Source organism: Heterostelium album (genome assembly GCF_000004825.1).
Source record: "Heterostelium album PN500 unplaced genomic scaffold PPL_scaffold4, whole genome shotgun sequence".
In the NCBI taxonomy this organism is placed as follows: domain Eukaryota; phylum Evosea; class Eumycetozoa; order Acytosteliales; family Acytosteliaceae; genus Heterostelium; species Heterostelium album.
Genome location: NW_008805066.1, coordinates 574,589 through 599,319, shown reverse-complemented (window position 1 = coordinate 599,319; position 24,731 = coordinate 574,589). Strand labels below are relative to the sequence as shown.

The window sequence follows — 24,731 nt, the reverse complement described above, 5'->3', positions numbered from 1 at the left end:
GTGAATGATTGGGGATAAAAATCAAAAATCGGACCATTTTATTATTATTTGTTTAATAATTATAATAATAATAATTATAATTATTAAACAAATAATAATAAAATGCAACTTGTTTTGAGTGTTAACAAATTGAAATCTGTTTATTTATTTCCAAATTCAATTTGAATATTATACAATTATATTATTGTTTATTATTTTAAATATCTATAAATTATAGATTATTGTTATAAAACCTTGAAAGTCCACTATTTTTTTTTTTAAAAAAATGTTTAATTTAAAAACTGACCAACAAAGAGAGAGCACAGAAAGAGAGAGGGACCAAAGAGAAAAAATAGAAATAGAGCAAGTGGGAAATTGTATCTCTAAACGATTGGAAAAAGAAAGAATAGAAAGAATGAATATGGAAATTGAAATCAATAGACAAAAGATGGAGATTCAAAACCTATCAAATCAATTGGCAAAAGAAAGACAAGAAAGGGAGCATATCGATAATGAGAGACAGAAACTAAAGGAATTAGTATAAGAGTTGAAAATGATTGAACAAAATAGAATGAAGAAGGAAAAGAAAGAAAAGACCGAGAGAAAAACGAGAGTGAAAGAAGGAAGAACCTGACAAGGAGAGTGGTGAAATCGAATTAAAGAGGAAAGAGCTGATCGAAATCATTGAAAAAGCAAAACGTCCAGAGGATATCTTTAAAATCAACCAGTCATCGAGTGAATCCAGAGAAGCTCAACTCGTCAAACGATACAGGAATATCTCTAAAGTGATTCATCCCGATAAATGTAAAGGAATACCAGAGATTTATCTCGTCAAGGCAACTGAGGCTTATAAGATCTTGAATGGTGAACTTTTACTCACTTTAAAAATTAAAACAGTTAAACATGTTTTACATAAAGCCTTTGCAAAAAGAGGGTAAAAATAAACAATCTTGATTAAGAAAAAAATAAAAGTTCATTTTTAGATCATAATTTTCATCTTTGATTTTTATCTGAAAAAAATTCTTTTTTTTTTTTGGATTTTTATTGTTTTTTTTTTTTTTTTTTTTTTTTTTTTTTTGGGACTTCACAACTTATAAATTAACATAAAATTGATAGATTGAATCCAACTCATTTAAAACCAAATAAACCCAAACTCACACATCAAAACAACCATTTAAATACTACTGTGTTTCAATTGTTGTTGAAGATATAAATAATCATTTCATTAATTTAAGATTCAATTGTTAATATTAATTATTAATAATAAATAATATAAATAAATCTCTATCTCTCTCTCTATATATATATATAAATAAAAATGACAGAATACAAATTAGTTATTGTTGGTGGTGGTGGTGTTGGTAAATCTGCTTTGACCATTCAGTTGATTCAGAATCACTTTATCGATGAATACGATCCAACCATTGAAGATTCCTATAGAAAGCAAGTCACTATCGATGAAGAGACCTGTTTGCTCGATATCTTGGATACTGCCGGTCAAGAAGAGTACTCGGCAATGCGTGATCAATACATGAGAACAGGTCAAGGTTTCCTCTGTGTCTATGCCATCACCTCGCGTTCATCATTCGACGAGATAGCAGCATTCCGTGAGCAGATCCTGCGTGTCAAAGATAAGGATAGAGTACCAATGATCGTTGTCGGTAACAAGTGTGATTTGGAGTCCGAACGTCAAGTGACCACCGGTGAAGGACAAGACTTGGCCAAGTCATTCGGAAGTCCATTCCTCGAGACCTCTGCCAAGATTCGTGTCAATGTCGAAGAGTCATTCTACACCTTGGTTCGTGAGATCCGAAAGGATTTGAAGGGTACCACCAAGCCAGAGAAAGCTCAAAAGAAGAAATCACTCATCAAATCATGTTCTCTCCTCTAAACCAACCCGAATCAACTAAATATAACTAACAATCAACCAAACAAAATTCGATATTATAATCAAAAAAAAAAAAAAAAAACCTGTATTTTTAAAATATCAAATATTCAAACGACTCCTTGACCAAAGTGACAAGAAAGCGAAATATCTATATTCAATTTAATTGAATATTTAATTGCCTCAACAACTATAATACAAAATGTGTAAAATAAAATCTGTACAAAATCTAAAATAATTTTTTGTTCACCAAGTTATACTATTTTTTTATATTTATCAATAGTTGATATAATAATAAACTATTTTCAATACTTGATTTAAAGGTTTAAAAAATTGTGGTAATATAATTAAAATTACAAGAAGTTTGGACTTTTTTTCATTTTAAGACTTTTAAATTTATAAGAATTCAAATGAGGGAACAGACGAAAAGATATAAAAGAAACGACATGTCGTTTCAATCTTCATTTAACAAATAATTAATTAATCAAGTAATCAAGTAATCAATCAATTTTTTTTTTTTTAATATGTTTAAAATTAATATTTTATTTTTAATGGTATTGTGTATTTTGGTGGTGAAATCGCAAAGCAATGTTTGCAACACTTGTTTCAATGGCGGATTTTGCAATTATGGATTTTGTGCGTGTCCCGCCGGTTTCTTTGGTACCCAGTGTGAAAACCGATATTTAAGACCCACCGATATCAGCATTATGCTTCCAAATCAGTTAAGCTTTAACTTTACTCACTCCTTGAATCAAATGGATTTTGAAATTATTTCTATTCAGGAGAAAGATGTTTTCGGCAATGTTGTTAAGGAATCTTTTTATGGTGAATGGTATCTTTCAGGAAATACCTTTACAACAACAATTAATCAAACCACTCAAATTTCCATTAGTATGACATTCTCTCAATATCCACAACTATATTCATTTGCTGGACTCCTTATTCCATTTGGAAATGGAACTGTTGCCTTAGAAGTTGGTGTTTCCAATTGGACTTTCTCTAGTGCTCTTAACTCTTTGAATGTAAATTTCAATCAATACTCACTCTGGTCAGACACTTATGACACCTGCTTGGGTACTTCCGTTCCAACTAAATATAGCACTATGTTTAATGGATCAATGCTACCAAATACCTTGATGGAAACCCCGGAAGCTTATCTTTTTATCGAGACCATTAATGCTGGAGTCGTTGATGGAAGAGTTGTCCAATATGGTATCACACAAACCAACAATCAAACTTGGAGTTTGGTAATCCCTTTTTTCATTAATAACTCACAATCACTAATAATGGCAGCCGGTTATGAGAAGTATCGTGATTGTGGTAGTACTACAGCATCACTAACAACAACAACAACAACATCATCATCATCAGCTATAACAGGTATGATAACATCATTACCAATAACATCATCACCAACAACATTACCCGTAACATCATATACAACCTACTCTACAACCGTACAACCAACAACTACATTCACCACTTATTATCCGACTACAACAACATCAACAGGAGGATCAGGTGAACCTAGTAATAATGTTACCACTAGTACCACGACATCGTCAGATGATTACTCCACAACAACCATAACCACCACATTCAGACAGGACAATGACTTGACTGTTATTACCGAAACCAAAACCGTTTCCGATAGTTCAATGACCGAAACAACTACAGTGACATCAGTTCTCAGAAGATATGGTCCATCGACAGTAACAACAACTATTACAGCAACCATAGGTTCACAGACAACCACCAACACTATTGTAGAGAGAAGAAATCTAAGACTAAACATCAACCAAGATAATTTTGAGATTATCGATGATGGTATAGCAGAACCCTCTAGCTCTTCTACAATTCAGATTCTCTCTCTTTCATCTATTGTTTCTTTTATTGTTATACTATTGTAAATTTTCAATTCTGTAGTTTTGTAAATAAATAAAGGTTTATTTTAATAATTCGAAATTATTTTTTTTTTGACATAAAAAAAATTTAAATAGATTGTGGGCGATGTTCGGAATTTTATGTGAATTGAATCCAACATAGGAAGAAAATTTATGGTGTCATCTTCTTGACCTATTCAATTAGGTAGCTACTCTTTTCAATGTATCTTTTGCCGTTCTAGTACGTTGTGGAATTGGTTTTTGTGAAACAGAACCAGGTCAATGTAGAAAGTATAATGGATGTGTAAACAATAGAGGATGTGTTTACTCTGATAAAGTTTGTACTACTCCAGACGTATGTTCAGTTTCAACCGGTTGCAATGCTACCATAGATCAATGTATTTTTGCACCAACTGTCTGTGATGATAGTATAGCATGTACTGACAACTCATGTGATCCAGTTAACGGATGCACATACACTCCAAACAATTCATTATGTGAAGACAATAATCCATGCACAATTAATGTTTGTACCAGCACTGGATGTCAAACAACTCAAGTTTCCTGTCCACCTGCCAAATTTTTAGATCTCCTTGGTTTGGGATTACTTTGCTATCCACAAATTTGTAGTGCTTCTACCGGTGGTTGTATCCGTGATCCAAACGCTGCTCCATTACCAAATTTATTATGTCTTTAAAAAAACAATTAAAATAAAATAAAAATTTTAAAATCTATAGATCCCACTTTATCACGAGATTTATATAAATTAATACTGTTACTTTGAACATCATTAAATCTCTACCCAAAAAAACTTTTCATTTTTGATTTTTTTTCCCATTGAATACAAAAATCAGATATTAAAATTTTATTTAAAACAATCAATATTTTCATTTGATTTACAATGTTTCAATTTCACTAGAAAGATCATTTATACTATTTACAACATGATTAAACTAAAAAAGAATGATAGTTCCTTTTCTACTTAACAAAACTACATGTCATGTATTCACTTCTGCGAAGTGCTTATGGATTATTTAAATGATTAATTGATTTGTATATTATAATAAAAATCTATCACTTTTCTCTATTAGTAAATAAACTGATAGGAGTTAAGAAAATCAAAAAATCCAATTTTGGTGAAATTCTGTGGGAAATGTGTCAACTGAAAAAAGCACCACTGATCGATTCTTTTAAATAACAATCAATTTCCTTTTTCAATTTTTTATTTATATAATGAAAACAAAAACTTGTTTTATACATAGAACTCATCTATAATGATTGTGAAACCAAAATTTTATTTTAAAGTGAAATTTTTTAAATCCTAATTTTAGGTACAGAATAAACTATTTGTTTTGTTTTTTTTGTGATTTAAAATTGTTTTTTTATTATTTACAAAAATTTATATTAGAATTTAATATAATTAATCAAAATTTAATCTTCATATTTCAAAAAATTAAAAATAAATAAATATCTCTTCAAAAAAATGAAACCAAATATTTATTTCTCAACTCTACTTTATATATTTATTCTTCTCATAAGTTCTTCATATCAAACAGAAGTATATTATACCAAGACAGATGCCATTTTAACCGATCCCAATTTTGATTATCATATAATTGATACTGTAAAGATTACCTCTACAGTCATAAATCCAACAGATTATGAAGTTTTGAATAATACTGCTTTCAGAATTTCAATAACTCCTGACAATCTAAAAAGATTGGGAGAATGGATTACTTTATATTCTAATAATGACCCAACACAACAAGTTAGATGGATACCATTTATTTTATCATCGATCAGTAGTGTTCCAACAGAAGGAGGTATTCTTACAATAAATGGATATTTTATTAATAATAAAGTTATTTTTTTTTTTATCGGTCAATTCCAAACAACTCCTACCAATGCAACAATAGATTCAGCTCTAATTCTCATGCCACAATTAAACGATTCATCTTCAATTTATAATATAAATTCTAAAATTACAGTTGGTTCATATATGTTTCCTAGTTTTTTATGGAGTGTTAAAGGTAAATAAAAATATTTTTAATAAAATTATTGGTTTAAGAGTCTTTAAACTAAATAATTTTTATTTAGATCCGACTATTTCCTCTGTATCTTTGAATAATAGATTAATCATTAATGGTAGTAGTTTTGGTCCAAATAAAGATTGGATAAGATGTAATGTTGCTGGATATCATACACCTTCTGTTCTTCCAATTGTTGAGTTTACCAAACATACTGGTGTAATTTTAGATATTTCTTCATTGGCAAATGAATTCAAATTTGCTGGATTGAAACTATTAACATTGACTGTTAATGATCCATTTAGTAATATTTCTAGATCTACAACATATAACATCCCAATTGGTAAGTTTTCTGTTTTTATTCTTTCAAATTAAATATTAAACTAATTTTCATTACTCAGTACCAATAATTACTAAAACAACATCTACATCAAGTGATCTGGGTGGACCTGTTACAATTTCAGGTGATTTATTCAATTCAGTTAATTCTTTTGGTTTTAAAACAATCAAATCTATTCAAATTGGATCACAATCATGTTTGAATCCTGTTGATCTATTCGTCAATAGTGGCTCATTCATTTGTCAACTTGGACCAATTTCAAAGATGTCAAACATTGAACAATTCACAAATATTCCAATTTTAGTTACAATTGATGGAGCAACATCAATCAATTCAAATATAATATTTAATTATGATGCTCCATCAATTTCAAATATCTATCAAAATGGAAGTAAAATATATTTTGAAGGTGAACTCTTGGGATATTCATCTCAAATTTCAAAAACATTGATCTTTGTTTCCAACACAACAATGATAAACAATTCATTTGTACCTTCACAAATCGATATTGTACCACCTGAAACCAACACATCATCAGTTAAAAGAGAATGGATTGTTCAACTTTTAATTCCAAATAATTTCAAATCAGGATTATACAATTTTTTTATCAGCAATCATAACAATCAATTGAAATCCAAAACTACCCAACTTGAAATTAAACCAGATATCGGAGAAATATCTACACCACAAACCAAAGGTGATACTCTTACTATTCTTGGTGCTCTTTTTGGAAATCCAATATCAATTAAATTCACAAACAGACCAGATATCAAAAATACATCGAATCCAATATTGATTGATTCATCAACTATTATTGTGAATATCTCTGCAGGATCTGGTCAGAATATTGGTTTACAATTGAATGTTAATGGTGTTATTACTTCTAAATCATTCAGATATCATCGTATGTATTTAATATTAATCAATAATAGTTTACGATATTAATATTAATATTTTTATTATTTATTTGATAGAACCTACAATAAAAAGTGTAACACCAATTACAACACTTGGAGGTGTAATAACGATTACTGGATCGAATTATGATATTAATAACACAACTGTATCGATATCTAATTCAATAAGATGTAGTAATACCACGATTGTAAATGATACAACAATATATTGTCATGTAAAATTGAATGATACCGATACTTTGAATGTTGGAGAGAATCTAAATGTCACTATTAATGTCAATACTCAGATTGTTTACAGTTCAACATTAAACATTACATCGATTACTGGTGGAAAAGAAACAAATATTCTATCGATTGTACTTCCAATATCTATTTTCACGTGTCTATTTATTTTGATTACAATCTCTATCATCACTGTAAAATATATTAAGAAACAAAGACAAAGTAAAGCTATCAAAAAATTCAACAATTAAGAATTAATTCCAATACTTTTAATAAAGAATGTACTTCTATAATTACATTATATAATTAACACTTAAAATAAAGATTATATATTGAATGAGAGTGAGTTGTATAAAGAAAGAAACAGAGATCAATTATTAAATTAAAAAAACCAAATTTTTTGTAAAAAAAAAAGACATCACAAACAAATTGTGTTATTCGAACTATTTTTGTTACACATTTATTTTTTATCATTGAAAAAAATTTAACATATTTGAAGGATCAAAATCAAATCATAAATATGGTATATCATGAAAATGATAGTGGTGTGGTGAATGATAATGTAAAGGTGTGTGTCAGAGCAAGAGGTTTACTTGGAAGTAATGAAGTGGGAAGGAATACATGTTTAACTGCTCTACCATCACAAAATGCGATTATGATCAATGCCAAACCAGACCCAAAGCTGTTTGCTTTCGACTATGTTGCAGATGAACATACCACACAAGAACAACTGTTTGATAGCGTTGCAAGACCATTGGTAGATTCTTTCATCGGTGGTTACAACGCTTGTATCTTTGCATACGGTCAGACTGGCAGTGGTAAATCCTACACTATCATGGGTGGTGGCGATGTAAATCAATCCGATCAAAATGGTTTAATACCAAGAACATTTCAACATTTATTTACAACTTTAAATAATAATCAATCATCATCTATAAATAATAGCTATGAAGATGATAGTAATGATAATAATAACAATGAAGAAGACAATAGATTACAAAGTTATAAATGTACATTATCATTCTTGGAGATTTACAATGAACAGATCATGGATTTGTTCGTCGATACCTCACCGAATCTCTCTATAAGAGAGGATATCAAGAAAGGCATCTATGTGGAGGGTCTACGCGAGATAGAGATCACCGACACTCAAACCGCAATGGAATTACTAGAGATTGGTATAGCAAACAGACACGTTGCAGAGACTGCTATGAATTCAAATTCATCACGTTCACATTCTGTTTTAACTATTAATTTAGAATCAACTGTTTGTATTGTATTTATAATGAATATAAGGTAGTAGTTAACTAACCTTTTACACAAATATAATAATAATTAATAGAAACAAACAAAAGATGGATTGACAAAGAATAAATATTCAAGATTGAGTTTAATTGATCTTGCAGGTTCTGAGAGACAAAAGAGTACCGAAGCGGCAGGTACGAGATTGAAAGAAGCTGGAAGTATAAATAAATCATTATCTTGTCTTGGCAATGTAATTCGTTCTCTTGTTGACTTGGCCAATGGAAAACCAAGACATGTACAATATCGTGATTCAAAGTTAACATTTCTACTCAAGGTAAATCTATATTCTTAATAATTATCATTTTCATTATATCAAACTAATTTGTTATTGATATTGCTGATAAACCTAGGATTCATTAGGTGGAAATAGTAAAACATATATTATTGCAACAGTTTCACCTAGTGAGTTGTATTACGGTGAATCATTGTCGACTCTTCAATTCGCTCAGAGAGCAAAGAACATTAGGAATATGGCGATTGTCAATGAAGAAGCATCTGGTAATGTTACATTGTTACAAATGGAGATTAGAAAGCTAAAGGAAGAGTTGTTCAGATGGAGAAATGCTGCTACTGCTGCTGGCGGTGGTGGTGACATTCACAAAGTTGGTGGCAGTATCATACCGATTCCATTGGAATCACAGGTTCTGACTGTCGATCCACAGTTGCAACCGTACGAGATGAGAATACACCATTTGGAAGTGTTGCTCTCACGTTCGTTGGAGCGAGAGGAATCGGCGTTGCTGCAACTCCAAAAGACGGAGCAGGCACGACGCTCTCTGAAGTTGCTCTGTGAGAAGAAAGATCATTTCTTGCAGTCGAACAAATTTGTTTTGAAGTTGAGAGAGTCGCACATCTCGAGATTGGAGGGCAAGCAGGGTGGTGTGTTGTACTCCACCGTGGAAGAGGAGTTGCGTGAAGAGATTGTCGAGCTCAGACAACAGGTACGACTACATCCTGAACTGACGCGTTACGTCGTTGAGAACCTGGAGCTACGCGACATTCTCAAGTCCTACGAGATGTCATTTAGCGAAGGTAAAGACAGCTACGAAGATCAGATTGCCAACCTCAAACAACAGATCAATGAATTGATATCGGAGGTAAGAAATCTAATGAATGAGAAATATGATAGGCTATTAAGAGATGAACAAGATGGTGAATATTATAATAATAATAATGATCTACAACAACAACAACAAGAAGAAGAAGAAGAGATACAACAACAAGAACAACAACAACAACAACAACAAAGATATGAATATCAATCACCTTATAAAAGTATAAATACACCTTCTACACCACAATATTTAGAGAGACAGAGAATTCAAGAGACATTGGATAGCCAGACAAGACAATGGGAACAAGAGAAGAAAGAAATGCAACAACAATATCAAAGTTTACATGCACACAATATTCAGTTAGAATCAGAGATACAGACTTTAAGAGAATCAAATGAATCTAGCCAAAAAGAACTATTGAATATTCATATTGAACATGATAAAGAGTTTAAGAAAATGAAAGAATCAAATGATCATGTAATTAAAGTATGTATTTTAATTTTTTACAAGTATATTAAGACTAATTAATCAAATAATAATATAAATATAAATATAATATTATAGATGATGAAAACAGCATACTCTGGTCAATTAAATGAAAAGAATACAAATAATAATAATAATATGATTAAAGAGTTGACTGATGGTTTAACAAAGTTGGAATTGGAGAATAATGAGATGAAGAATTCAAGGATCAAATTACTCTCAGAGTTATTCGAGAAGAATGAAGAGATTAATCAGTTAAGATTGGATTTAGAATCGGTTAGATTATCTTCTCAAAAGATGACTGAAGTATTCATATCGACACCACTTAGAGAACAACAAACACCACAAAAACGACAACAATCAGAAGAGGATGAGGATAAACAACCAATTAAATTTAATTTACCAGAAGAACTATTAACAAATCCCAATAACAATAATAATAATAATAATAATGAACAACAAATAGATCAATTAAATCAACAATTAAATGAATTGAGAGAACAATTAGAAAAGAAAGATAGATTAATACAATCTGTAAGTAATAATATCAAATAGATCTATAGATATAATTAAATACTAATATAACTATTTATTATAGTTTGAAGAAGAGAATAATGAATTACAAGAAGTAAACGATATGTTATCTGTTGAAGTTGACAAGTTAAATCTATTAGTACCATCAACTAATAATGATAGTAGTAACAACAACAATACCAATAATAATAATAATATAGATGAAAAGATAAGAATATGTGTACAAAAGAAAGAAGAAGAAATTGATAAATTGAATAATGATAAATTACAAATGGAGAAAGAGATTAAATATTTGGTATGATTCAAACTACCTTTATATAATAATGTTTATTACTTTACTAACAAACTTTTTTATATTTGAAAATAGGGTAATAAGATTAATAATCAAATGATAGATTTTAAAGAGATGTCAGCTTCATATAAACAACAATTATTGGATCTTTCGGCTCGATACGAAGTCAATGTTCAACAGTTGGCTAGCAATGAATTACAATATACAGAGTTGTACAATTCTCTGGAGACTGCTATCATCAACACAAAATCAAAGATGCTGCAACAATTCGAAGACCAACAAGAGAAACTATCGATGGAGATCAGAGATGAATACAATCAGAATATTAAAATACTTAAATCTGAAATATTGCAACTACAGGTCAAGTTACTCGCACCACCAACACCAACACAACATTGGATAGATAAATACAATACACTTAAAGATGATTATGATGATATGGTAATTATAATAATTATATTACAATATACATATTATACTCATAAAAATAATACTAATTAAAATACATATATATTAAATATAGATGGATAAATTAGAAGAATATCAATTTAGAATAACATTATTAAATCAAGATAACGCTAATCTCAATACAAAGCTAAAGAGATTCAGAGTGGAACCAGACTATATCGATGAGTCTGAAGTCATTGTGATATCGAGTGACGATGAAGATGTAGATTACACACCCAAACCAACAGCAGAGGTGGAGGAGGAATTTGATTATAGTAAGATAGAAATCAAAAAGAATCCATATGAAAAAGAAGATGAAGAAGAACAAGCAAAAGATGACGGCAGCAACAACAACAACAACAGTTTAAATGATATCTCTAGAATCACAGGTGATTCATTTAATAACAGTAAAGAAAGATCGTCATTGAATTTAAATGATTTGGATAATACGTTAAATAGCAACAATACAACCTACTATAGTTTAAATAATAGTAATAATATATCAACCACTGGAAACAACACTAGCAATAATATAAATAATACATCACAACAAGCAATATCCAACAACTTGCATATCATCTCACAAATAAGTGAACTAGAAAAATCATTCCACAATGCCACAAGATTAGACAATGACAATGAAGATGAAGATTATGATGAATAATCAATTGATTAATAAATAAATAGATAAATTAAAGATTTACTATTGAAAAACGGAAGAATTTTCTGAAAATATATATTATAATGATATTTGTTTAAATTAAGTTAAAGTTGCCAATTTAAATCCTCAACAACAATCAGATGACTCACCACCATTTTTTTTAAATTTTTAAAACTTTTTTTTTTTTTTTTTTTTTTCATGCTGTTGTTCAAAGATAAAATAATTACTTATTACCTGTACTTATATTAATTAAATATTTAGATATTCAGAATAAAATATAATTATAATATAGTTTATAGTAGTTTGTTCATTTTTTTTTGTATAATAATAATTTATGTAAATTTAAACTATTTTTTAAAAAATAAATAAAAAAATATATATATATAGATATAGATATAGATATAGTATAGATAATATAAAAAGAAATATAGATAGATAGATAGATTGGTTTTAAAAAATGAGAATTTCACTTAGATATGGGCTGATTACTACGGCATTAACCATAGGTATTATATACCATGCATTCAGTAAATATAAACAATTCTATCCAGCCGGTGTATATCTTGCCACTGCAAAGCATTCTCTTTTGATCTTTGCCAATATGTTGGTGGTGATGGCATACTTTCTTGGTAAATTAGTTGTTTATATCTATTTAGATCGTGTACAAGAACGTGAAGCAGAGGTATCTATCAATCATTCCAATTGTTTCAACATGTTTATTCATTATTAACGATCGATTATTATTATTTTAGTACTTAAATGATAGATTGAAATCATCGATTACAGATACAATTCTGGCGCTTACTATATTCCGAGATCATTTCAATGCACAATTTATATTCCTATTTCTATTGTTATTATTCTTCCAAGTTTTCCATTGGTTAACAAAAAATCGTGTAGAATATGTATGTCTTATAATCAATGATATTTAACAAACACCAACTATGACTGACTTTTTTTAATTATAGATTGAACATACACCATATAACTTCATTAATCACATAAGATTGGTTGCATTGTTACTGCTGTTGTTGATTGGTGATATGTTATTCATTTACTTTGCTGCGTCATCACTTATTAAAGATGGTCCGAATGTTATGTTATTATTTGGTTTAGAGGTATGTTTAAAAATTGTAAATTGTGAATCAAATTTTTATTGATTATTAATAATCGTTTATGAAATAATTGTATATATTATATATTTAGTTTGGATTATTACTTGTTACTGTTTTATCTACATTGATTACATTATTTATAAATATAGAGGGTATCAAGAGAGAAGGTCGATGGGATAACAAGGGTCTCTACATCTTATATCTCGAATTCGCAACAGAGACATGCAAAGCCATCCTTTATTTAGTGTTCTTTGGTGTCACTCTTGTTTACTATGGTAAGTTGAATAAATTATTTGTTTCTAATTCAAATCTCATCGTGACCTAACTTATCAATCATTCATTGTATTGTAGGTCTACCAATTCATATTATCAGACAGATATTCATTTCATTGAGAACATCAGTAAGAAGATTCAACGATATCAAGAAATATAGAAACATTACCAATGAGAGATTCCCAGATGCCACTGAAGCAGAGCTGAACAACACCGATAGAATATGCATTGTTTGCAGAGAGGATATGACAGTCGGTAAGAAGTTGCCATGTGGTCACATCTTGCATATGAGTTGTTTGCGTTCTTGGTTGGAGAGACAGCAATCCTGTCCAATCTGCAGAGCAGATGTACTTATTGACCCTGTTGCTGCTGCCGCTGCTGCTGCCCAACCACAGCCACAGCCACAACCACAACCACAACAACAACAACAAGTCCCAGTTGCTGCTGCACAACAAGTCCCAGCACAACCCGCTCCAGCCGTTGCCGCTAACAACAATCATGCACATGCGCAGCCACAACAACAACAACAACAACAACAACCACTTGGACAACATATGCATAATCTACAGGAGTTACTTCAAAGATTCAGACAGATTGAGATGCAACAACAACAACAAGGACATGCTCAAATTCATATTAGACAAATACCTGTACAAAATAATGTACAACAAGTTCATGTTCAAACTCAACCACAAACACAAACACAAACACAAAATGATACAACTATTCCACAACAAGGAGAGCAACAACAACAACATCAACATCAACAATATAATCCAATTGAGCATTTACATTTCATTCAACAACATCTTATTTATCTCCAACAACAAACCAATATTCTATCTGCTCAATTACAATTGCATTATAGAAATTTTACAACTGTCGACCAACAACAACAACAGCAACCACAAAATAATAACGATATAATAACACCAAGTTCAGAAAAGTCTACAACAACCGAGGTTGAATCGACCACTACCGACAACTTGGAAAATGAGACCAAAGAAGCTGAAGAGGAGATACAAGTATCTGACAGTAAAGATAATATTGAAAGTGAGTCACCAAACGAAAAAGATGTCTCGATTCAAATCAGCAGTGAGCAAAACGTAGAAGAAAATGATGATAATCTGGAAGATGACTTTAAGAAACAACTAAAGAGAAGAGCAATGTCTCATAGAGATAGGAATAATTCGGAATCTCAAAGAGATTATTATTAAAATAATAAAATATAGATTTTATTCAATCATCCCGGTTTTTTGGGACACTAACATAATTGCAAACCGATTTATAAATCAATATTTGGAAATTATTATTATTATTTAATCAAAGACAAGATAACACCACAATAATGGAAAAAAAATTTATCATATTTTGGCAAAAGATCTTCTTTGTTTTTTACAAAAATTTTCTTTATTAATTCCAAAAAAGGCTAAAGTGATTAGGAAATTTTCGTTTAGATGAATCATTTTATATTTTTGATTAATTAAAAACAAACACATTCAAACAATGAAGATAACTTTACATCTTCAAGCCTGCACAAAGAAATTTGAAAATCTAGAGTTTGATGATCAAAGTACAGTGAAGCAACTGATCAAGCATTTGTCTAATCTTGGTTTTGCTCCAAATTTTGATAGAGAACAAAAAAGTGATGTCTGTATAGTCATTCAAGACACAGATGTTGTGCTCGATAGCAGTTGCAATGATACGCTTCAACAATCGAATATCAGAAATGGCGAACACCTTTATGTCTCAGAGAAATCAGACTACCGCCCAGATGGAAGTTGCATACTAAATTTCAGACAGATGAATGGCGATATAACAACTCTTGAAAATATATCATATTCTCAATCGATGAAATCAGTTACCAAACTACTGGCAGAAAAGTTAAATCAGCCAGAGAAAAACATTCGATTGATATTTGCTGGTAAAATAATGGATATCTATCGAACTGTTTCAAATTCATCACTTCAAACTCAATCTACAATACATCTAGTTCTAAGAGTACCCAAGACTCCGACATCATAACCAATGGAAAAAAAAAAAAAAGAAACTGTTGTTATTTGTATAATAAATAAAATTTATTTTCTAAAATAAATGGTTTATGTTGTATTCTATTCTATTGTAGTCTATTATTACGATTTGAGGTTATGGTGGTAATTTTGTGCCATAGCAAAACTTTAAATCTGGCTCTATATATTCACGTTGATGTATTAGTGATCTAGATGATGTCCGACAAGTCATGGTACACAGTTCGAATTGATTTCTCAAGTAATTCGAACTGATTCCTTTATCTAACATTCTACCGAGTACCTCTTCCAAAATTGGCACTTTATCGCTACCCATGCAACATGATACACAAAGTTCGTATTCATTACAACAATGAAACTTGTTTGAACATCCATAACATGAGAATCTTTTAAATATATCGCTATTATATTGATTAATTTTATTATTATTATTATTATCTGTACTATTATTATTATTACTATTATTATTATTATTATTTACTATACAACATCCATTTTTATCAACTTCGGATCTTAGACAATTAAAACCTTGATCGTCAGCTATAAATTTGGTTCCTTGAACGGTATTTCTACATTTAATTCTTTGACTATCTGAACTAGATAGTTTATCGGGTGAAGGTGAAGTGTTGGGGGTGGCGGTTTGTTGATCTGTGGCTGTTGCTGTTGCTGCTGCTGAAGCGCTCTGCTCATCTGAAGAAGATGTGGTAGTCGGCTGTGTAGATATGTCATTTAGGCCTCGAGTGTCGGCGTTTGTTGTTGAAGTCAGCCGAGGTGTGGTGATAGAATGGTCTGTCGGACCCCATTTGAAATCTATTGTCAAAGAAGGCTTGATACTACGATGCGTTGAACTACGTTCTCTAAAGTTGAGGTTGAGTGTCGGTGCCTGGTCGAGCTGCAGTATACTCAGTAGAATAATAGTTGCCGTCAGAAACACCAATGCCAATAATCCAACCTTTATTGACAATCTCATCTAATATCACCCAACTACTACTATGATCTAAACTCTAATCTTTTGGCTACTCTATTAACTACTTTTAGTAGTTATTTAAATACCTAACTACTACTCTTTAACTACTCTATTAACTACTTTTAGTAGTTATCTAAGGGTTTACCTATACTTTTTCTTTTATTTTATTTTATTTTATTTTATTTTATTTTATTTTATTTTATTTTCTTTTCTTTTCTTTTTTAATTAAATACTATTCTATATAATCTAATCAAATCTTTTTATTATTATAAAACTTAAACTTTCTTATAATTGAACTTTAAATAATTACAATCCTATTGTTGTTTTAACTGACGTCAAAGAAAAATAAAAAAAATAAAAAAAATAATTTGAAATATTTTTAATATCTATGTGTGTTTTATGTTGTGTTTGTTTTGTCGGTGTGGCATAAAAAAGCTGGCTATTTTTCAAAAAATAATTTATATTAATGTTTTTTTATTTATATTTATTGTATTGTCAGTACAGTGATATCGTTTGAGGTATCTGCAATGTAAATGGATGTAGATCTATTGCTTGTTGTTAACCAATTGACTATCGAGTGGTGTTGTGTCCATGCTTTTATTCTCTTTTCTTGATCCTCTTCTGCATCTTCTTTTTCTGCTTCTTCTGCTTTTTGTGTTGTTGATTGTTTATTGTTTTTACTTTTATTTGAAGTCTGTTGTTGCTGTTGTTGTTGATCTTTCTTCTTTTCTATATCCCATAGTATTATATTTGAATCATTACCTGCTGATAACAATAGATGACTATTGCTGTTATCTAGACTACCTGCACTGCCACTGAATCTTGGGAAATGAACCTGTGAGAGTGGAGCACTATGTGCAGAGTCCAACAGTAGATGTGTAGAAAACGATGAAATATCGTTGATTGCGATATCACCACTGCCAAGACCGATCGCCATCAGCTTGCCGTCATGAGAAAGATCCAGACTATGAACAAAAGGTGGGTTCAATATTTGTCTCTGTTGTTTCTCCTTTTGTTTTGCACTCAGAACATGTGATGCTTGCTGGAACGATTCTCTTCTAATCAACTTTGCTTTCAAGTAATCCCATTGAATAACACAATAATCATAAGAACCTGATATCACTTTAATGTTATATTTTTGTTATTTACAAGTTTAGTTAGTTAGTTAGTAAGATTGTACAATCATACTATAAAGTAAGACAACAATCATAACATATCATTTCTCTTTCTCTACTCTCTCTTTAGTATATCTACTTACATTCATTCTTTGAATTTGGTCTAAATAATGCATTTGAACAAACGTTTGTATGTTTCTTTAGTGTTTCACATAGTTTATTCTTTTGGATATCTATGATTTTGATTGCACCAGAGTCGTCACACGATGCCATATATTGAAATTTAGAATCGAATGTTATTTGATTGATCTCCTCTGTGTTGAATTGTAGTTGATTGACACTCTCCTTCAATATCAAAGAGTCGTTTCTCAAATCGAAACATGTAATCTTATTGGAATGTGCACAATATATCAAGTTTTCTTTATCGAAAGCAATACTATTGACCTGAATAAGAATGAATCACAAAGATAGCAATAAAATTGGTAAGTAATTAGCTAATTATAATAAACTAAAGCAAAGCAGATGAATATTTATAATTATGATCATACATACAGGTTCACCATTAAAGTTATTTATACATTTAATAACGGAACCTCTATCTATGTCCCATAGTCTAACTGTACAGTCATCGGAAGACGATGCAAGTATTGGTTTGTTGAGATGAGTAGTAACAAATACGACACTATCCTTATGACCTTTAAACTTTTGTTCTACTAATTTCAGTGATGATGATGATCGATGCTGTTGACTTGTACTATCACCTGTAGTGGTAGTAGAAGTTGTTGTTGTTGTTGTAGTCACATTATTTTCCATCTTTTCATAAAGAATGAAATTGGCTACTATTCGTTCGTTCAAAGAAAATAAAAAAAAAAAAATGGTGATGATAAAAAACAAAAAAAACAAAAGTATTTTAATAGTTTCCAATTTATTTACTATCTAATATGATGCATCAAAGATTCAATTCGACGATAGGTATCTTCAATAGAAATATTCATATCTTTAATTGCCTCCAACATCTTGTCATGTCTTAGATCTAAAAAGGTTTCAATTAAATCTCCATCAATAAAGTTTTTAGATGGGATAGTCATATGTTCAGTACTAAATGATCTCCAACTATTATGAATAATTAATTATTATGTTAGTAAAGCTTGTTGTATTTCAAATTATTATTTCTTTTTTTGTTGTTGTAAACACTTACTTTTCAAATGGTAATCCACCAACACCATGAACAACTCTATTCAAACCTTTCTGTAGTTTCTCAAAGAATTCATAGTCGTCCTTGGAGATGGATACTATCACACCGATAGCACCACTCACCGTACCAAAGAGAATGGTCGGGAGCTTTGGTGAATCCATGTCTGGCGAGGTAACGAGTGAACCGTGCTTGAATTTGTTGATTGTCTCACCGAGATGGAACTGTCCAACGGTGTCCAAGAGTTCATTGTCGATTTCGCTGCTGGCCTCTGCATTCTTTTGCACGACAATCAGATTGTAAGAGTTGTCACCACCAATGAAGGTTTCGTCATCGATCATCTCGATTCTCGACAACCAGATTGGCAGTGGATTTCTAGCCAACTCTTTGATGGCTCCCTGTTGGTCTTCGACGAGCAGTGTCATTGATTTCATGAGATCGGCAACCAAGACAAAGTGACCACGACTCACCATCGAGTGGCTGAGAGTGTGTCCGCTGTACGACTCTGCTTTTGTGAGTTTATTGGTATCGACACCCCAATTGAATGCCTGGACACGCTTATTGATACCCGCCAACAGTCTGCCGTTGAATGGCAACAAGCAGTAGACACAGGCTGGCAACGCAACCTCGTCCAACAAAATCAAACGGTTATCCTCGATTCTGAACACCAAAATTCTACCCTTTGATTGTTGACTCTCCACTTCATTGTGGAAAGCAGTACCCACTACAACATATAGGGCATCGTCATTCTTGAATCTACAGGTGACAATTGACCATCCGAATTCGAAACTCTTTAAAGCATACTTGGAGGTGGTTTCAAATGTCTGTTCATTGAGCAATTTTACATAGTTGGTAAGTGGAACACCATTATTATTGTTATTGTTGAAGTTGTCATTGTCATTGTTGTTGTTATTACCATCGTTTCTTTGGATTGTAATGACTGCATAACTGTGATATTCCTCGACATAGGTGATTCTTCTGGCCATCTCACCAAGTGGGACATTTCTGATGTGAAGTTTTTGAATTTCGTCGATTGTACCGATGACCAATGAACTCTCTGTGGCAATGGCAATGCTATCGCGGAATGCCTCGGAATTGAAAGAACAAACGTGAGATACAACCTTCATATTGATTGCACTATACAACAGTTTCTTATTATTACTGTAGATTACAGTTGGACGATCCGATGAAGCAAAAACATTTGTACTATTTTTTAATTTAAAACTAGAATTATTATATAAATTTTAAGTTTGTTAATAAATAGTTTTCGAAGAATTATTAAAATAATTATAAGATTTACCTATTTAAAAGGATTGGTGTTGTTCCTAATGATAGTTTCTTTCTCTCTTGTAGTAAATTCTCGACAACATCGAATGTAAAGTTGAAAAGATGACCGTCACCAAGTGAACACAGTAGATAATTGGTTCCCTCGAATGTAATAAATAAGATTGATCTTGGTAGAATTTCACCACCCAGCGTCTCCTTGCAGACTTCATTTAGATTTGGGAGTTGCAAAATACGAACACTAATATCAGTCCACAATCCAACTGCACAAACCGGTGAAGAAGTGAATCCATCCAACAATGAAATATCGAGACATGAAATTTCATATTGTAATTGTGCTTCCCTTTGTTTTTTTTTTTTTGTTAGTTAATTATATTTCCAGAGAAGAATTGTTAACAATAACAACTTACTTTTTAATAATTAATTTAGAATCACTGATCTCTAGATAAGTTAAATTGCTACCCTGTGATATTAATATTTGACTACCATTGCAAGAGGCAAGATTGATTGATCCTTTCTCTGGAGTATATTGATCTAAACGCATCAAACTCGAAGAATCTACCAAGTAGATACCAGAGGTTGCAATTTGAATGAAATGGTTGTTCTCTGTTGTGTTTCCACAGTAGAGTGTAGTTGCATTGCTGTCGAATCCAGCGATTTCCGTCTCTTCAATTTCCTCGCCCGAAAAAGTTAGTACTTTCGTCGAGTTGATAAATGATACAATGAGATGACGATGCAGACTGGATGGATTCGAGTTGTTGGAGAGTGACCACAGACCTCTAATTCCCGGGAGTTCAATCGATGCCTGCTCGGCAATGCCAATACCGTTTCTAATGATTCGGAGCGATCCATCTTGGAAGGTTCCAGAGCAGGTTACCAGCTGTCCCTGTCCTTGCTTCTCGACGTCGACCACACAAAAGTCGGTTATCGGTCCGAGATTGGTGAACTGGTCGATCACCGAGATGTAGGAACCAGTGTTAGGATCGATGTGAGAGTTTAGACGAATCAGCTGACTGTCGCCCGACGAACTACCGACGTAGACGACACCGCTGTCCAAGTAGGAGAGCGACGACGCAATGCTAGTTTCACCAAGCGGCTCCCATTTCATATTGAGAGCAGTCTGTTTCGATGAATCCAGTGTGATGTGCAACAGATACAAACTTCCACAGTCGTCGGCCAACAGGAATCGATCGCGATCGATCTGCTCGTACGCAACGATGTGTGTGTGGTCGATGGAGATGGTAACGGGCTGACTGTTACCCTTCAAGTTCATGTAGGTGATCGCCATCTCACCGACGATCAACATTGCACCGTTGTCGAGTGGCACCAGCATCGTTGAGTTCTCCTCGACCGAGTCTTGTGAGGCGCCTTCAATGAGTTCCTTGGTGACGACGTCGATCGAGTAGGTGACGATGTGTCGGGCGTCACGCGTGTCCTTAAAGAGTAAGGCGAGTGTTGGCTTTGCGCATTGTTTGAGAAACACCATATCGACGATCTGTAGCTGTTCTATTCTCATACTGAATGACTCTCGTACCGGTTGTCCATGTTCCAGTGGTACCACTCTAAACAAACCCTCGTACAAATGCATACCGATCATTCTGCATTCAGGGTCGACAATACCGATCTGTCCAGCTTCTGCCGGTCTTCCAATGGTTCCCTCTGCATCGCCAGTTGCAATAGTAACCAACTCTCTACTCTCACTGTTGAATGCCAAAATACAATATTTATACTTTTCTGTCAAAATGAATAATCTATCTTGTTTATCACCCTATTATAATATTGATAAGTAGATATTAATATCTATCTCTATAGCTATTTATTAACTAATTAAATGTAAAAACACTTACGGTTGCAGTCAATATTCTCATGTCAGATATTCTACCGTATATATTTACATCTAGCACTGGTGATAATCCTTCAGGAGTCAATGTAAATATCTCCAACTTTGTTCCTTTACTGCAATAGATTTGAAATAAGAATAAGAACATAATAACAGAATAAAACAATATGTGATTGTGATATATACCTTATAATTAAATTTCTTTCATTTGGAGATGTAAAGCAACCAGTTACAGAATGATAAACTGCAGTTGGTTTCTGAACAGTCGATACAAAATTATACATTTTTAATCTATTATTTCGAATGTATTATATATCTATCTAATAAATAAATAATCGTTCTATCTAATAGATGTTATTATTGATATTAACAATTGATTATTCTATCTATCTGTAATCTCTTAATTCAGTTAAAAACTTAAATGAACTTCCAAATTTTTTGACAAAATTTTTTATTTATTAAATTTTTCAAATTTTACTTGGAACAGTTCAACATTAATGTTTCTTTATATTTAAGATTAAAAAAAATATCTCTTACAAAAATTTTTGTAAGAGATATTTGATTTTGGATATGCTGTAAAATGTATATTTAATTTTATTGTATTCTAGCTAATGCATCAACTGGTCCAACTTTTTTAATAGTATCTTTACTAATTGGACAACCATAATCGGATCTCATGATGATATCAGATAGCTTGTATGGTTCTGTACGGAGTGGAACGACATTGAGAAGTGCTCTACGGATTTGCAAGATTGTGTTGACAAACAATGATTGAACAAATGTTGGTTTGGTGAGTCCAAGCTTTCTTTGAAAGGTTGCTCCCATTTGGTAGATAACGACACTTACTGCAGTTCGGATGATAGATTGTGGGATGAAATAATACCATTGACAGACCAGTTTGGTGATGGCTTCAGTCAAAGCGATTCCATCTTCGGTGATACGTGCTGATCTTTCGTCTTCAGTGTACTTGTCCACGATCTTATAGCAGTCCTCCAGGTTCTTTGGAAGATCTTTTATCTCCATTCTCTCTCCGACACGACGATAGAACTCCCAGATTGCTTGCTTCTCCTTCTCTTCGATACTTCTCCAACCATAGTCATTGGCGAATTGGATAGAGTCGATAACCAGACAGGCTATTACAAAGACGAAATCCACATTTCTGGTCTTGGCAGAGTGAAGACCATGAATCTTGTTTAGTTGTTCATATGATGCTTTACCTTACGGTACTGTCAAGTCCATAACTAAAATTAATTGTAAAATGTAAAATTATTAATATCAAATACCATCTACTTATATTTTCAATTTTTCAAATCATTTTACTTACTCCATCCAAATGTGCATCAATAAATCAGTGTCACATGCTCTCTTATCAGTATCATTAACAATACCACCAGTTTTGGCATATACTCCTGCAATGGTTGGACTGCAGAATGTTCTATAGGAAACAAAATTCTAGATTTGAAAATATGAGTATGCTTAATTTTAATCTTGATAAAAAAGAAATTGAACTTACCAAAACCAAAAACATTTCAAATGGAAAATCATATCCAACAACGAATTTTATAATTTCATCAACATCACCATCCTTTTTCGGGTCAAATGTTTGCAATTTATTTTTCCAACTGGCATATTTTTCGATTCTCTTGGTGTAATTGGAATAGCAATAGAATACAAATATTGAGAGAATGGTAATGGTAAACAACATTTTCTATAACTTTAATGATTCACTAATTATTTTATTTTTTATTAGTTTTAAGAAGTCAATTTGAAATGAAAATAAAGTAATGGAAATACAAATTTATACTTTCTTTGTGAGAAAAATGCAATTATAAATAGGGATTATAATTTAAAATTGATGCATTTCAGCAACGTTTCACTCACTTTCATCAAACAATGTCTATTTTTAAAATTTTAGTTAAAAAATAAAATTTGATTCAAAGAGTTAAATCAAGAGATGTTTTCCATACCACCTTTAATGCCAACCAGAAATATCGCAAAGGGTGAACTCATGACTCTTTTATTAGAGAGATTGTTTTAGGTTTATTGTAAACAAATTGTTTTGAAGAAGATTCTGTTTGTAGATTACTTTAAACAAAAAATAATATAAAGATAAAGTTAGCTATTAAAAGTATAAAATAAACATACTAGATATTATTGAATATTATTGATTTGTTTTTAAATTATTACCTTTTTTTGTTAACTTGCTGGGGGTATTTAGAAGAGTCAAAAGAACATCTTCCCTCTCAAAAATCAATTCTAAAAAAAACAAAAATAGAGTACTTTCCATCCCAACTACTACCACATTGGCTTCTCTTAATCTCTCAGTTTCTAAAATCACTTTTTCTTTGACAACTCTTGCTGTAACCACAATGGATCTTTCTCCCATTCTGTCATTTGATCTTTCTTTATATATTTTGGATAGCGTGTTCATGGCATGCCATCTTCAATTTCGACTCTCTTCTACTGTAGAACATGTGGAGAATCTTAACACTCGCTATTGCCTCATCTCTAACTAACTGCTCATATCTCCCATTGGGAAGTCATATATCTGTCGTAGAATCGCTGTATATGGTAATGTCAATCATCTCCTCGATTATACCTTTCTTGAAGACTTTCATAAACAACTTCTTGGACGATTTTAATCTATTAGTTCTATTCCTATCTCCGCTATTGCTTTTGTTTAGTCTTCCTCATGACCTTATTAGATTTCTTAAGATTAACTACTAATCCTAATGATCTTTTATTTTTCACTCATTTTATATATTATATTATTTATTTGTGTTCTGTGAGTATAAAGAAAAGTAATCGACCGATATCGGTCGCTAATGAGCGATTCATTTTAAAATGATTGACTGAAAAAAAAACAGACAAAAAATTTGAAAAAA

The 24,731-nt window shown here is 31.6% G+C and overlaps 12 protein-coding genes across 12 annotated transcripts; 8 read left to right on the top strand and 4 right to left on the bottom strand.

The window, feature by feature from the left end:
- Window positions 1-265: 265 nt before the first annotated feature.
- PPL_04787 (uncharacterized protein) lies at window positions 266-1,227 on the top strand (the record flags this gene model as incomplete). Its single annotated transcript, XM_020575684.1, has 3 exons — window positions 266-517; window positions 600-913; window positions 1,215-1,227. 3 exons carry the CDS (start codon window positions 266-268, stop codon window positions 1,225-1,227), a joined length of 579 nt encoding a protein of 192 aa, XP_020434479.1.
- A 70-nt stretch (window positions 1,228-1,297) lies between these two features.
- PPL_04786 (uncharacterized protein) lies at window positions 1,298-1,870 on the top strand (the record flags this gene model as incomplete). The annotated part of the gene is made up of 1 exon (XM_020575683.1): window positions 1,298-1,870. The coding sequence occupies one exon, from the start codon at window positions 1,298-1,300 to the stop codon at window positions 1,868-1,870; it is 573 nt and encodes a 190-aa protein (XP_020434478.1).
- Window positions 1,871-2,452: 582 nt separating this feature from the next.
- Window positions 2,453-4,444, top strand: PPL_04785 (uncharacterized protein; the record flags this gene model as incomplete). The annotated part of the gene is made up of 4 exons (XM_020575682.1): window positions 2,453-2,500; window positions 2,647-3,770; window positions 3,865-3,890; window positions 3,957-4,444. The coding sequence occupies 4 exons, from the start codon at window positions 2,453-2,455 to the stop codon at window positions 4,442-4,444; spliced, it is 1,686 nt and encodes a 561-aa protein (XP_020434477.1).
- A 786-nt stretch (window positions 4,445-5,230) lies between these two features.
- tgrQ1 (IPT/TIG domain-containing protein) lies at window positions 5,231-7,504 on the top strand (the record flags this gene model as incomplete). The annotated part of the gene is made up of 4 exons (XM_020575681.1): window positions 5,231-5,777; window positions 5,845-6,117; window positions 6,176-7,018; window positions 7,089-7,504. 4 exons carry the CDS (start codon window positions 5,231-5,233, stop codon window positions 7,502-7,504), a joined length of 2,079 nt encoding a protein of 692 aa, XP_020434476.1.
- Window positions 7,505-7,773: 269 nt separating this feature from the next.
- On the top strand, window positions 7,774-9,351 carry kif14 (kinesin family protein; the record flags this gene model as incomplete). Its single annotated transcript, XM_020575680.1, has 4 exons — window positions 7,774-8,529; window positions 8,596-8,832; window positions 9,008-9,056; window positions 9,200-9,351. 4 exons carry the CDS (start codon window positions 7,774-7,776, stop codon window positions 9,349-9,351), a joined length of 1,194 nt encoding a protein of 397 aa, XP_020434475.1.
- A 223-nt stretch (window positions 9,352-9,574) lies between these two features.
- Window positions 9,575-12,036, top strand: PPL_04782 (Formin 2 domain-containing protein; the record flags this gene model as incomplete). The annotated part of the gene is made up of 5 exons (XM_020575679.1): window positions 9,575-10,099; window positions 10,178-10,633; window positions 10,698-10,928; window positions 11,001-11,366; window positions 11,449-12,036. 5 exons carry the CDS (start codon window positions 9,575-9,577, stop codon window positions 12,034-12,036), a joined length of 2,166 nt encoding a protein of 721 aa, XP_020434474.1.
- A 454-nt stretch (window positions 12,037-12,490) lies between these two features.
- Window positions 12,491-14,638, top strand: PPL_04781 (uncharacterized protein; the record flags this gene model as incomplete). Its single annotated transcript, XM_020575678.1, has 6 exons — window positions 12,491-12,662; window positions 12,690-12,715; window positions 12,786-12,938; window positions 13,002-13,151; window positions 13,240-13,423; window positions 13,500-14,638. The coding sequence occupies 6 exons, from the start codon at window positions 12,491-12,493 to the stop codon at window positions 14,636-14,638; spliced, it is 1,824 nt and encodes a 607-aa protein (XP_020434473.1).
- Window positions 14,639-14,927: 289 nt separating this feature from the next.
- On the top strand, window positions 14,928-15,446 carry PPL_04780 (uncharacterized protein; the record flags this gene model as incomplete). The annotated part of the gene is made up of 1 exon (XM_020575677.1): window positions 14,928-15,446. The coding sequence occupies one exon, from the start codon at window positions 14,928-14,930 to the stop codon at window positions 15,444-15,446; it is 519 nt and encodes a 172-aa protein (XP_020434472.1).
- A 120-nt stretch (window positions 15,447-15,566) lies between these two features.
- PPL_04779 (SREBP regulating gene protein) lies at window positions 15,567-16,418 on the bottom strand (the record flags this gene model as incomplete). Its single annotated transcript, XM_020575676.1, has 1 exon — window positions 15,567-16,418. One exon carries the CDS (start codon window positions 16,416-16,418, stop codon window positions 15,567-15,569), a length of 852 nt encoding a protein of 283 aa, XP_020434471.1.
- Window positions 16,419-16,899: 481 nt separating this feature from the next.
- wdr53 (WD40 repeat domain-containing protein) lies at window positions 16,900-18,343 on the bottom strand (the record flags this gene model as incomplete). Its single annotated transcript, XM_020575675.1, has 3 exons — window positions 16,900-17,537; window positions 17,674-17,974; window positions 18,083-18,343. 3 exons carry the CDS (start codon window positions 18,341-18,343, stop codon window positions 16,900-16,902), a joined length of 1,200 nt encoding a protein of 399 aa, XP_020434470.1.
- A 119-nt stretch (window positions 18,344-18,462) lies between these two features.
- Window positions 18,463-22,130, bottom strand: repE (DDB1/RSE1 family protein; the record flags this gene model as incomplete). The annotated part of the gene is made up of 7 exons (XM_020575674.1): window positions 18,463-18,643; window positions 18,729-19,928; window positions 20,023-20,349; window positions 20,417-21,055; window positions 21,164-21,774; window positions 21,854-21,962; window positions 22,033-22,130. The coding sequence occupies 7 exons, from the start codon at window positions 22,128-22,130 to the stop codon at window positions 18,463-18,465; spliced, it is 3,165 nt and encodes a 1,054-aa protein (XP_020434469.1).
- Window positions 22,131-22,440: 310 nt separating this feature from the next.
- PPL_04776 (uncharacterized protein) lies at window positions 22,441-24,232 on the bottom strand (the record flags this gene model as incomplete). Its single annotated transcript, XM_020575673.1, has 5 exons — window positions 22,441-23,034; window positions 23,069-23,087; window positions 23,171-23,298; window positions 23,360-23,554; window positions 24,143-24,232. The coding sequence occupies 5 exons, from the start codon at window positions 24,230-24,232 to the stop codon at window positions 22,441-22,443; spliced, it is 1,026 nt and encodes a 341-aa protein (XP_020434468.1).
- Window positions 24,233-24,731: the final 499 nt, after the last annotated feature.